General features: G+C 37.7%; 1 protein-coding gene across 1 annotated transcript; it reads left to right on the top strand.

Moving 5' to 3' along the window:
• Positions 1-10,022: 10,022 nt before the first annotated feature.
• On the top strand, positions 10,023-13,176 carry LOC113718310 (disease resistance protein RPM1). The gene has a single exon (XM_027243224.2). The coding sequence runs from the start codon at positions 10,229-10,231 to the stop codon at positions 13,007-13,009; it is 2,781 nt and encodes a 926-aa protein (XP_027099025.1). The 5' UTR covers positions 10,023-10,228; the 3' UTR covers positions 13,010-13,176.
• Positions 13,177-13,623: the final 447 nt, after the last annotated feature.

Genomic DNA, 13,623 nt, shown 5'->3' with positions numbered 1-13,623 from the left:
CATCACACCTAAGGAATGGAGTTTTGGAATTGACGGTCAGACGACTATAACTTCTAAGGCGTGCCCACGCCTTCCAACCCTTCCGAAAAAGAAACTTCAGTCTTCTCTTTCCTGTTGGTGTTGCGTCCGCCGCCACCACACCACCTTGTGCACGCAGCCGTCTCACCTCCTCCGCCTTAGTGTCTCACTTTCTCTCCCCGGTGGTCAGGGAAGTTTCTTTTCTTTTCCCCTAATATTTCATTTGTCTTTTCTACATTGAGGACAATGTAGGTTTTAGGTGTGGGGGGATTAGTGGCTTCCATTATTTCTTTTTTCTTTGTTACTCAAAGAAAACAAAAAAACAAAAAAATGAAAAAAAAATGAAAACATTGTAGTTAGGCGGCTTTTTGGCTATTTATATGCTTGTTAGTATTGGGGCATGTTGCTGTGATGAATGACATAATCAAAGTGAGTGGGTATGTGGTCGGATATGCTAGCTGTGCATCTTGCTTCCCTTGGCAATGTCATTGAATGTTGAATATGTTGGAATTGACCCATTTTTGAAACTTTTGGGAGCTTTTGAACCTTATATGAGCACATTATTCTTGTTTGCTCTATTTTTTTTTGTTTGATTGAGTGGGTATCACACATGGTATTGGCATTCTAGAACTTGCTAGTTTATGCATGTCGAGGCCACATTTTTGTTGAATTGGACGTATTTGAAATGATAAGGGCATTTAGGATTTAACCCTCTTCAGCTATCTAAAAAAAAATCAAGCCCTCATTGTTAGTATTGGGGCATGTTGCTGTGATGAATGACATAATCAAAGTGAGTGGGTATGTGGTCGGATATGCTAGCTGTGCATCTTGCTTCCCTTGGCAATGTCATTGAATGTTGAATATGTTGGAATTGACCCATTTTTGAAACTTTTGGGAGCTTTTGAGCCTTATATGAGCACATTATTCTTGTTTGCTCTATTTTTTTTGTTTGATTGAGTGGGTATCACACATGGTATTGGCATTCTAGAACTTGCTAGTTTATGCATGTCGAGGCCACATTTTTGTTGAATTGGACGCATTTGAAATGATAAGGGCATTTAGGTTTTAACCCTCTTCAGCTATCTAAAAAAAAAATCAAGCCCTCATTGTTAGTATTGGGGCATGTTGCTGTGATGAATGACATAATCAAAGTGAGTGGGTATGTGGTCGGATATGCTAGCTGTGCATCTTGCTTCCCTTGGCAATGTCATTGAATGTTGATTATGTTAGAATTGACCCATTTTTGAAACTTTTGGGAGCTTTTGAGCCTTATATGAGCACATTATTCTTGTTTGCTCTATTTTTTTTGTTTGATTGAGTGGGTATCACACATGGTATTGGCATTCTAGAACTTGCTAGTTTATGCATGTCGAGGCCACATTTTTGTTGAATTGGACGCATTTGAAATGATAAGGGTATTTAGGATTTAACCCTCTTCAGCTATCTAAAAAAAAATCAAGCCCTCATCTTATCTCCCAATAGTGAATCAATTTGAGCTTTTGTCCTTCGTTTCTGGTTGATATCCGTGTTTGTTAACCCAAGACCTCTTTAAACTTTCTTGTTTACCCCTGTGTTGTCAAGGGATGCCTGAATTCCATCATTTGTGCAAAGCAAACAAAATTGGGGTTGCAAGTGCTGTTAGATTAGGAGCTATATGATGCTATCCTTGTATAAAGGAGGGGAAATTGGAAAAAGGCCACTGACCAGAGGACTTTGGCTTACAGGGCGTGCCCACGCCTTACAGGACTTTCTCCTCTAAAAAAAAAAAAAAAAAAAATTCCTGAAGAGACCTCGTGACCAGAGGACTATGGGCTACAAGGCATGCCCACGCCTTACGAGCAGTATTCAAAAAAAAAATAGAGAGAAAGAGAAAAAAATGGGGGCACTTGTACAATGGGCACAGCAAATGGAAACTGCTTTGTTAGTGAAACTCCTCCGGTAAAGCACTGTGGTTATTGGTGAGTTTCGGACATTCTCTTGACACTTTACCCCCTATCTATACCTTCTTAACCCGTCTTTCACTTGAGGCCCATTACAACCCTATTAAAGTCCCTTTGATTTATGTATTTAGTTCACTTTTGAGTGGTAGAGATGTGATAAATGTGCAAGTCTATGGTAATGCCATTCTGTGATGTTGATTTGAGCGTTCCTAGTAATCATATATTTTCTTTGAATTACAACCTGTCCGGTGTGTTCTCATTTTGGCGACACTGTCAGGGATCAAAGGTGCTTGTGTTAGTATAGCTTATTGCATGACCTTTGCTCTTTCGGTTGCACTTCTGAGCTCCGAAATGCTTGAGGGCAAGCATTGTCTAGGTGTGGGGGGATTTGATAGAGCAGTTATTTGGCACATTTTGCATTGTCATCTTGTTCTAATTTTGGCTATTCATGGTGCTAAGAAAGGGAATTTCACTCATATTTGATATTTGTGTGAATTGTAGGTGGTTAGCATTAAAAATGATATCTTGAGGTGAATTTCCAGAAGACTTCTCATTTCAGGGCATGGCCACGCCTTAGAAGGTGGACGAAACCGAAAGCCGGACTGTGGTCCACGTGAACCGCGAGAAGCATGGGATAAAAACTCCAAAAGGCTAGCTTTTGAATTGGGCCAGACGTCTGAGAGTTCTTGCGGCGGCTATAAAGAAAGGAAAAAGCAAGATTCAAAACATCACTACTCTTAGCCTTAGTTTCTTTTTTTCTACTTTTCTTAGGGGAAGATTTGTCAGACGCTTTTATTTTTCTTTTGTTTCTTCTGCGGCCGAATAGGGTCAGACACAGAAGACTTTTCTTTCCCTTGTTTTTGGCGTCTGCGTCTGACTCCTTTGCTTTTAGCTTTCGAATTTATTCAACTTCCGTTGGTTTTGGCATTGAACTTGGGGAATCCAGTACGGACTCCCACGCAGAGTCAAGCGAGACTTTTCACTTTTTCTATCTGCGCTACTTCACCAATCCAGATTCTTTGATGTTTGCGGGGATGAAATCAATTAAATTGCGTGAGTTTGACATGATGAGGAGCGGCTAATTCCCCCCTCTACCCAAAGGTTGGCGCGAGGGCGCGGTCCATCACATCTGTGAGATCTAACCGAATCTTCATTATTTCTCCCAATTTATTGCTATTCGTGTGTTTCCTGAATTAATTGTTCATGGGTATTTTATTAATTGAATATCAACGGCCGGGTATTTGATTTAATTTAATAGCCTACTGCCACGTTAATTAAATAGAATCCGTAATTGTTCATTTAGTTAACACCTCGTGGCAACCACCATAATTGGTTTTATGATGGGGAAACGCAAGATCTAATTTAAATAAACCCTCTTAGCGTGTTTATTGGTTAGGGTTGGGTTCTTCTAGCTTTAATGCAATTGGGTAATTAAATTCCTACGGTCGTACCTAGGGTTGTTATCTGGTTAGAGAAGCAGTCAATGGTCGTACCTTGACTGTCGAAAAAGTAAGGAAGAGCTGGTTGTCAGAGTTTATTGATGGCTATAACCAACCTAGTGATAAATGGATGAAATATCTTTGCATCGATGAGCATTTATTTGGACCGTGCCTGAGCAGTTGATCATTTGGGTAGAACTTTTACTAATTGCTATTTTTAGTGAATTGTGCTTTGTGAGTTAGTTTTGAATTTTGTTTATTTTATTTTATTTTATTTTTATTTGCCTCCCATTGAAAATCCCCCAATTCCATTCTACTAATTTGGAAAGAAATAATTTCCTACCCGCTCCCTGTGGAATCGACCCTACTTGCCATTGTACGCAAAAGTAGTATTTTTATAGACTAATCTGGTATATCGGATCAAGCAAACTCTTCGGGAACAGGGTGAATCAAGTAACCCATTGCACACCTAGGGTCCCTGCTCCAGTACTTGGATTTGTTCTATAATTATTTAATTGAGGTGGTAATTAGGACATTTTAGTAATTATTATTGCACAGGTTCGACACCTGTCAAATCTCTTGTAGAAGAAGATGCTGCTAACACACGGTCAGAGGAGTCTCTTACCACTAATCAAGAAACTCCTCCAGATCCCGTGGAAGGGAGGAGTAGGAAGCAACCAACTTGGTTGAAAGACTATGTTTCAGGTGAAGGTTTGTCTGATGAAGAGGCAACATTTTTTGCCTCATATACAGCGGCTGCCGATCCACTTAATTATGAAGAAGCAGTGAAGAATGAAAAATGGAGAAATGCCATGGATGCCGAGATTGCAGCCATTGAGAAAAATGGCACATGGGAACTAATTGATCGACCAAAAGGAGTCAAAATAGTTGGAGTCAAGTGGGTTTACAAAACGAAGCTGAATGAGAAGGGAGAAGTCGACAAGTTTAAAGCGAGACTGGTTGTAAAAGGATATGCACAGCAATATGGTATAGATTACACAGAAGTGTTTGCTCCAGTGGCCCGTATGGAGACTGTTCGATTGGTGATCGCTCTAGCAGCACAAAAAGGGTGGGCTATCCATCAATTAGATGTGAAGTCTGCCTTTTTACATGGAGAACTAGTTGAAGATGTTTTTGTTGAGCAGCCGTGTGGTTATATTCAAGAGGGAAAGGAGGAAAAGGTGTACAAGCTGAAGAAAGCTCTGTATGGGCTTAAACAGGCTCCGCGTGCTTGGTACAGCCGTATTGAAACATACTTCATGAAGGAAGGTTTTCAAAAATGTGATTATGAGCATACCCTTTTTGTTAAACGAAACATGGAGGGCAGCATGCTTATTGTAAGTATATATGTTGGCGATCTTCTTTTCACAGGAAATGATGAGTTGATGTTCACTAAGTTTAAGAACTCGATGAAGAATGAGTTTGATATGACTGATCTTGGTAAAATGAAATATTTCTTGGGTCTCGAAGCCGTGCAGAAATCAGGTGGAATTTTTATCGGTCAAAGAAAGTATGCTCAGGAGGTGTTGCAACGTTTTGAAATGAATCAAAGCAAATCTGTTCAAACTCCAATGGTTCCTGGTTTCAAGCTTTGCAAGGATGAAGAAGGAATTAAGGTGGACAAGACTCACTTCAAACAACTGGTAGGCTGTCTTATGTATCTGACTGCGACTCGTCCAGATGTGATGTTTGCAGTAAGTCTTTTGAGCAGATATATGGAGAATCCTACTCAGCTTCATTTACAACTAGCAAAGAGAGTGTTGAGATATTTGAAAGGAACAACTGAGTATGGAATTTTCTATAAGAAGGGAGGAAATGATGATCTTATAGCATACACTGATAGTGACTATGCGGGTGACTTGGATGATAGAAGAAGTACATCAGGCTATGTTTTTCTCTTTGGTTCTGGAGCTGTATCATGGTCTTCTAAGAAACAACCTATTGTGAGTCTGTCTACCACCGAAGCTGAATTTATTGCTGCTGCTGCTTGTGCTTGTCAAGCAATTTGGTTAAAAAGAGTGCTCAAAACACTGGATCAGACTCAACAAGAGAAAAATACTATCCATTGTGACAATAGCTCTGCAATCGAGCTCTCAAGAAACCCAGTTATGCATGGTCGTAGCAAGCATATAGATGTTCGTTTCCATTTCCTTCGAGAACTTGCACAGACAGGTATGATAGAGTTAGTTCATTGCAATACTTTGGAACAAATAGCTGATGTGATGACAAAGCCTCTTAAGTTGGATGTTTTTCTGAAGCTGCGTACTATGCTTGGAGTTGGTGCAGAGAGCAGTATAAACTAAATTCTTTCAGCATTTAGTTTAAGGGAGGAATTGTTAGATTTAGTCAATATTAGCCAGTAAATAAAATCCCATTCCATTTGGGATTCTTTGCTTTAGAATAGGTCTTTCGGTTTAGGAGTTAGTTAGCAGGAGACTCCTTATTTATTGTATTTTCTGTTTGTTTTGTACGGCTATATATAGCCTAAATATTTCTCATTCAATTACACAGAGAATTCCTTCCACCTTTTTTCTTTCCTCTGCAATACTCTTTCCTGTTAACCTTACATTAGTAATATAACTTTGCTGCTTTCTTTTTACTTTCTAATCTGTGCTACAACTGAAGAACCTGAGTTTTCAACCTACTTGGCTTACTTTTTTAGATCATAGGATTCTCTACACAAAATGAATCACACATAAACAAAATAAACCCGCAACCACTAAAAGTGCGATACTTTAATCTCCAACAGGACATGATATAATTACCACTGTCAATTAAAAAGACTAAATCTTATATACATGGATGTTATATGCATTATCACTATTAGATTTATGATACATGTATAAAAGTTGAATTTCAAATTCAAATTTTGCATAACTATTATTTGTCCAAAACTGACAGTATATACATTATCAGTATAAAAGAAATTAATCCAAAAAAATATGCAAACAAGCCTCACGCTTCTAGCTTTCTTCACTCAACCAAAATGGCAAAACAAAGACTCACGTGCAAACCATAACCAAATGGAGGACGACGAAAATCACTGGAAAAGTTCCTAAGCCAGTTTGTATATATGTACATGTGTGTGTGTATGTGTGTGTGTGTATAATAAATAATTGAAAGTTCTATGTAAGGCTAAAGATGTGTACATTTGTCAATTATTTGAGTTCTATAATATGTCAAACAACTGTTGTTAACATTTACAATTTATCGTATAATCGTTAACATCCTACTTAATTATTGGAGGAATAAGCTTGTGATATGTTATAATTTTATCATTTATTTTATTATTAATTTTCGCTATTACCTGACCTGATGTGAATTAATTATTAGATTCTACTCACTTTTCGTAATTTACATATATTTCAGGGAGTAGAAGGAAAATACCATAATAAGTGCCAATTTGACAGTTATCGAGAAAGAGTTCAAGTAGCAGGCATCTAGGGTATTTTTGGAACAAGGAGACACAAGTCCTTTTTGATAATTTACGGAAGATAGAATAAAAGGAGGAAAGGAACGAAGGGTTGGGGCTGCTTCTTCTTCCCCTTGAGGGGAGGCTGCCGCACAGGAGAGAGGAGGCAATACTTTGGAGTTTTTAGCTTTTGACTTTTCTTCTTCATTTTTAGTGAAGACACTTGGTAGCATAGAGTTTGACTTTTCCTTCTTTTGCTTTTTGGTAGTAGTTCTCCTCCATGAGCCATAGGAAGACTAGCAATTACTTTTCTATAGCTTGCTTTTTCTCATTGAGTTGGACGAATTGAATTTCCCCAATTTCAAGGGACAACGGCCGCGGCTCACTTTACAATTTCTTGTGGGTTTAGTTCATCAAATATGAACTAATTCCCTCACTTTAGTCAAGGGACAACGGATGCTTTGAATCACCTAAAATTGTGAGATCGATTTAATTTTATCTTTTCTTCTTATTTATTGGTATTCGCATATTCCCTGGTTACACTGCTTATGATTGTTTAATTGATTGATTGTCTTGGATCCGGATAATTAGTTAATTTGATAATCTATTGTCAATTGGGACGTTAAATTCGTAATTGTTTAATTGTCTCAAATTAGTGATAACTGGCACGATTGGGTTTGTGTCAGGGGAATACGCGGGCTAATCTAAAATAACCCTGGTAGTGCGTTATTTGGTTAGAATAGGGCTCCTCTAATACGTAAGGCAATTGGGGAATTAAATCTTATGGGCGTACCTAAGATTATTTCTCAATTAGAGCAGTGATTAACGGGCGTACCTTAATCATCGACACAGTAAGGAGGGGTTGACTGTCATCGCTTGTTTGGCAGTTATAACCTATTTATTAGTAAATAATTGGGATTGCCTTTGCTTCAATGATCAATTAGGTGCACCATTGCTGAAGTTATTTCTTGGCTAGAACTTTAGTTATCATTCATTTGTGTTTAGTAAATTGTTATTTAATTTCTAGTTGGCTATTTTATTTTTATTATTTTACTTTTAGTTGAATTGTTTAAATTGTCACCCCTGATATAAAAACACCCCCTTATCACTGTGAATTTGGAAAGGAACAAGTACACCCAGTCCCTGTGGATTCGACCCTACTTACCGCTATCTACAGAAATTACTTTTAGTTTGAGCAGGTTTTATTATTGCACAGGCTGACAACCTGTCAGCTTGTACACAGAGAGCCATTGGTTCGTGCATGACTTTTCCTTAAGTTAATATTTGCCCCTTGCTTTATAAAATTATTTCTGGTAGCTGAAATTTGAAAAAGAAAAAACAAAGGTATGTTTGTTTGGTATTAGCGGATGAATAGAACGAATATGGCGAGACTTGAGTCAATTACGGTGTTAGATACTTTTGAAAATCTCCTCTTTTCTGTTTTTCTTTTTTCAGAAACAACATTTATTAAAATTTATGAATAATAGTATTATCTTCATGGAATTGGCAGTACCATTCCAAGCTTCTTGTCATACATCCACATTTTTTGTGATTATAGTGACCTGGTCTATGGATCAAAACATGGCTAGCGCAAGGGAGTGCCAAGGAAGGATGGAAGGGTTCAGTCACTATTTCCGATGGTATATTCATGTATCGATTGAAGAGGAATTGAAAGACAGAAGATAGTGCTAATGGGGGAAGAGCAACTTGATTTAATCAAATTTTTTTAAAAAAAAATTTGAATTGCTAAGTGAAATGGAGAAAAATTTTATGTTGATCATGCCTAATAATTGTTTCCGAACCAATGAAAAAGGTTCCATGAGAACATACAAGGGTTCTGCCTGATTTTATATAACATGCCAAGTGGATTTCACTTAACATGTAAATTAGTAAGTGAGATCCTCATATATCCACTTGGAACTTTTCTATTGTTCCCGGATTATGTCTAATAGTTGTTTCGAACATACATAAAATTCCTCATGAAGCAAATGATAAGTTTTTAGTTTACTCTTCAACCCCAGTTCAAACATTTAATTGTAAAAGAAAAAAGAAAATTAGTAAATCGGTTCCAGAGTTTGGATTTTACTGGTTGTGGCCGGTTTCATAAGCTCTATGAATCATCCGACATATTAACCACCAAGGTGTTAAAAATAGGAAAGAGATGCCAAAATAGTAGTTGAAAAAGCAGCCAGCTTGAAGTTATAGCGTGGACTAAGTAGAAGTTAATTGTCAAATGAGCATATGAATCAACTTGGCCATAGGAAACATATACAAAAGCTCTGAGAGCAACTATTAGTAGAAAATATTGATCTTTGACGGGCAAATTAAACTTTACCCTCCCGTGGTATAGTTAATTTTTATATAACCCTCTATAGTTTTAAAAACTATATATAATCCCTTATAATTTAGATTAAAGTGTCAAAGTAACGGAAATGATCATCCGTAACGAACCTATAAAAATGTCGAAATTACTTTTGTTTAAAAACTAAAATAATTGGAGTGGCCAAAATATATAAACATAATATGCATGACATTCTAATCTCGTATGATTTTTATATTTTAGTATATAATCCCTTTATGGTTTAGTGTTTTACCATATAACCCCCTTATGATTTTCAGTATATATATAACCCCCTGTAATTAATAAATAATTTTCAACTTTACATAGGGATATTTTTGATATTTCAGTTGACTCCGTTATGAATTGTAAATTCCGTCATTTTGACACTTTAATCCAAACTATGAGGGTGTTATGTATAGTTTTTAAAATTATAAGGGAGTTATGTAAAAAAAATACTAAACCACAAGGGAATAAAGCGTAATTTACCCATCTTTGACACTAAAACTAATGATTAGCATGAATTTATAAGGAAATAGAATATGATTGAGCACTTATTTGGGACCGCAGGCATCCAATGACTGAGTCGTCCAATTGAAGATCAATATGCTTTACAGGGAAATCCACTTGCAAAAATTAATGGGAAACTTTTGACCATCGAGTCTATTTCATTGTCCCTTGCATTATTGGAAGATACATTGACAACCATTGCTTTTTCCATTGACCATTTGCCACTGTGAAGTCTTGGCCTGTCGGCTTAGGATAAGAATCCGTGAATTATTTATTTCTCTTGTTATATTAGGAATTGGTTAGTACAAAGGTTATTCTTAATATGAAAAGATATGAAGGGGACAGTTTTATAACTCATTACATAATTGATCAATGACCAAAAACATACAAAGAAAGAAAACAAAAAACTGCCTTTTTTCATTAATTGTAGGCTCATATAAACCACATCCTCTGCACTACAAAAGAAAGAAAAGAAAAAAAAAAGAAGAACAGCATATTTTCTGAAATTTGGAACAACTCTCAAAATTTCCTTGATAAGAAAACTGACTCTTGAGAAATTTGATTAAGCATCATGGCAGAGAGTGTTGTAGGTTTTTTGATTAACCAGCTCTCAACCTTGCTTTCCCAAGAGATCACACTTTTGGGGGGGCTTAAATCAGATGTTCAATTCATCAAAGCTGAACTCGAGAGCATGAAGGCTTTCCTCAGAGAAGTTGAAGCAAAGGAAGGCACTGATTCTCAACTCCAAGAATGGCTTAAGCAGGTTCGAGAAGTTGCTTATGATACAGAGGATGTTCTCGATGATTTTACCTTCCGCTTTGCTCGTGGTTACATGGATGGATTCTATGGCAAGGCTGGAAAGATCTATAACTCAATAAAGAATCTAAAAGCTCGCCATCAAATTTCTTCGGAGATGAAAGAAATCAAGGCCAGAGTCGGAGAGATTTCAGAAAGGCATCGGAGGTACCAGTCCCAATATGGTACTCAAGAAAGAGGCCTCAGCTCTTCCCGTCAGATGAATGTAGATTTTGACATTCGTGCTCAATCACTCTTCGTTGAAGAAGCTCAACTTGTTGGGATTGCTAAGCCAAAAGCAGAGCTCGTCTCAAAAATCCTTGATGACCATTCCCAATTGAAAGTAGTTTCGGTTGTGGGAATGGGGGGACTCGGCAAGACTACCCTGGTGAAAAAAGCCTACGATGACGCTGCAGTGAAGAAACAATTTCAGAGCCATGCCTGGATAACTGTTTCTCAAAATTTTCAGTTCAGGGGCATCATCAAAAACCTGATCCAACAGTTGTACAACGAAATCAGACAGCCGGTCCCTCCCGAAGTGGAATCCATGGATGATATTATGCTGAGTGAATTTGTCAGAGACTTCCTCCGAGACAGAAGGTACATTCTTGTCCTTGATGATGTGTGGAGTATAGATGCCTGGGAAGCTATCAAATGTGTATTGCCTGACTGCAATACTGCTAGTCGTGTTGTATTGACAACACGAATAGCTGATGTAGCTTCTGCGCCCTGTTTAGGATCACTTGGCTTCATCTATAAGATGGAGCCTCTTTCTGATAAAGAGTCTTGGATTCTGTTTTGCAATAGAACATTTCAGAGCAATGACTGTCCTCCAAATCTAGAAGAAGTTGCTAAAAAAATACTGAAAAAATGTGAGGGCCTACCGCTTGCAATTGTTGCAATAGGTGGTGTTTTGGCTCTGAAGGACAAGGAAAAGACAGATGAATGGGAGATGATTCTTCATGGTTTTGGTGGCGAGGCAGATGGCAGTGGTAAGCTTGACAGAATCAAAAGGGTACTCTTACTTAGCTACAATGATTTGCCTCACTATCTTAAAAGCTGCCTATTATATCTAAGCATCTACCCTGAAGATTATCCAATTGATGTGGATGATATACTTTTGAAATGGATTGCACTTGGATTTGTAGAAGAGAAAGAAGGAATCACGTCCACTGATATTGCTATGAGTTATATGAAAGAACTCATCAACAGAAGCTTAATCCAAGTTAAATCCACATTGGCCAGTGGCAGATTGGATAAATGTGGTCTCCACGATTTTGTGCGTGAACTCATTGTTTCAAAATCCAAAGAGCAGGACTTCATGACTGTAGCCACCAAATATTACACAAGATGGCCTGAAAAAGTTCGACACCTAGCAATCCACAACTTCACTGATAATCCACAAGAATTTAGTAGCTTAAAGTGTCTTCGGTCTGTGGTAATATTTGGGTATGAAGATCCTCTCACAACAACATTTTTATCCAAGTTCTTAAGCGGTGGTCCTAAGTTGCTAAAGGTGTTGGATTTGGATGGAGCTGAATTGGACAGCATCCCAAAGCAAGTCTTCAAACTATTTCATCTCAAGTATCTTAATCTTGCAAGAACTGGAGTTAAAATTATTCCAAAATCTATTGGGAAGCTTCAAAACCTTGAAGCTATAAATCTGGTAGGAACCAATGTAACAGAGTTGCCGGTGGAAATTCTAAATCTAAGAAAACTCCGTTCTCTTCACTTAGGTGGAGTGGGTGATTATTCAAATGAGTATGCAGTTTGGGGCTGCAAATCTCCAGATGGAATTGGAAAGCTTGTTTGTTTGGAGGATTTGTTTGGTATAGAAGCAGACAGTGATAAAATAGTAAGGGAGATTGGAAAGCTAACGCAATTGCGACGATTAGCCATCACAAAGCTGAGAAGAGAAGGTGGAAAGGAGTTGCTGTCCTCCCTCTTGAGGCTGACCAACCTTCGAGAGTTGACCATCTCCTGTATAGAAGATGAGACCCTTGATCTCCAACATTCCGTCTTTCCAAAACATGAATTCCTCACACGTCTGAAATTGAAGGGGCGTTTAGAGAGAGTACCGCAATGGGTGACATCACTTCAATCCTTGAGAACCTTACAGTTGGACAATAGTAGGTTGAGAGAAGATGAGAATGTAATAGGCTCCCTCGGACGTTTGCCCAATCTGGTATCACTTAGTCTCTATCGTGCTTATGAAGGGGAGACATTATGTTTCAAGGTTGGAGCATTTCCAAAACTCCAGCGCTTAGAGCTTGTGCAATTAACAAGACTGAAATGGGTGAGAGTGGAAGAGGAATCAATGCCTAGTCTCAGAATTATGCGCTTAGGTGATTGCAAACTGATGCAGGAGTTGCCTTCGGGCATCCAAAACTTGACCAGGCTTGAATCTCTTGGGTTTTATGAAATGTCTGATGAGCTAGTGCATAAAGTACGGAATTTGGATAAACAAAGTGAAGATTATCAGACAATTTCTCATATCCCCCAAGTTTCTATTGGTCGCTGGATTGATGGTCGGTGGGAATGGACGTTCCTCCTCTAAGAGAAGAGAAGCTAAGAGACAACTCTTTGCAGCTTTCAACATTAATTGACATTCAGTTAACTCATCACTTCAACATTAATTAGTTCTCGTTTACTTTTTCCTTTCTACTGCTTATTACATTTGTATCAAATCATATCATGAAATAGCTACAAATCAATTCCTTGAAATAGTATGTGTTTATATATCGATTTAGATTTCCTTTTTATAGTTGGCCCCATCAAACTTGCTCTGGTTAAGTGAAACATAGATCAGAGCACCTGCTACAGAAAAGAGAAGGCAGTCTTCATTAAGTTAATTTGAAAGTGTATGAAGCAGTTAGTGAAATTAGTTTGTATGATTAGAGCACCTTTTGAAGGCCAGAGTCCAGACTTGAAGGTTCTTGTTGCATTTCTTTTCTTTTCTTTTCTTTTTTTCTCTAAATTCTCAGTCTGTATGCATAACTTTCTCAAACGAAATTTGGTTCTTGATCTTAGAAATGCATGCCTGAAAAATATAATATTATTATTGAAGTAGTTTCTCAATTTTGAATTTACAAATGAAAAAATTAGCAGAAAATAAGGGATGCAAGATCTTTATCTGATTTTACCCCAAAGGAGCTACCTTAACAGGGTTGA

The sequence above is a fragment of the Coffea arabica genome, chromosome 11e (genome assembly GCF_036785885.1).
Source record: "Coffea arabica cultivar ET-39 chromosome 11e, Coffea Arabica ET-39 HiFi, whole genome shotgun sequence".
Classification (NCBI taxonomy): domain Eukaryota; kingdom Viridiplantae; phylum Streptophyta; class Magnoliopsida; order Gentianales; family Rubiaceae; genus Coffea; species Coffea arabica.
Note: the sequence above shows the minus strand (reverse complement) of the source record. Positions and strands in the feature narration are given on the sequence as shown.

Bases quoted from the DNA above. Each gene is read 5' to 3' on its own strand.
- LOC113718310 (XM_027243224.2), top strand. From the start codon at position 10,229: ATGGCAGAGAGTGTTGTAGGTTTTTTGATTAACCAGCTCTCAACCTTG.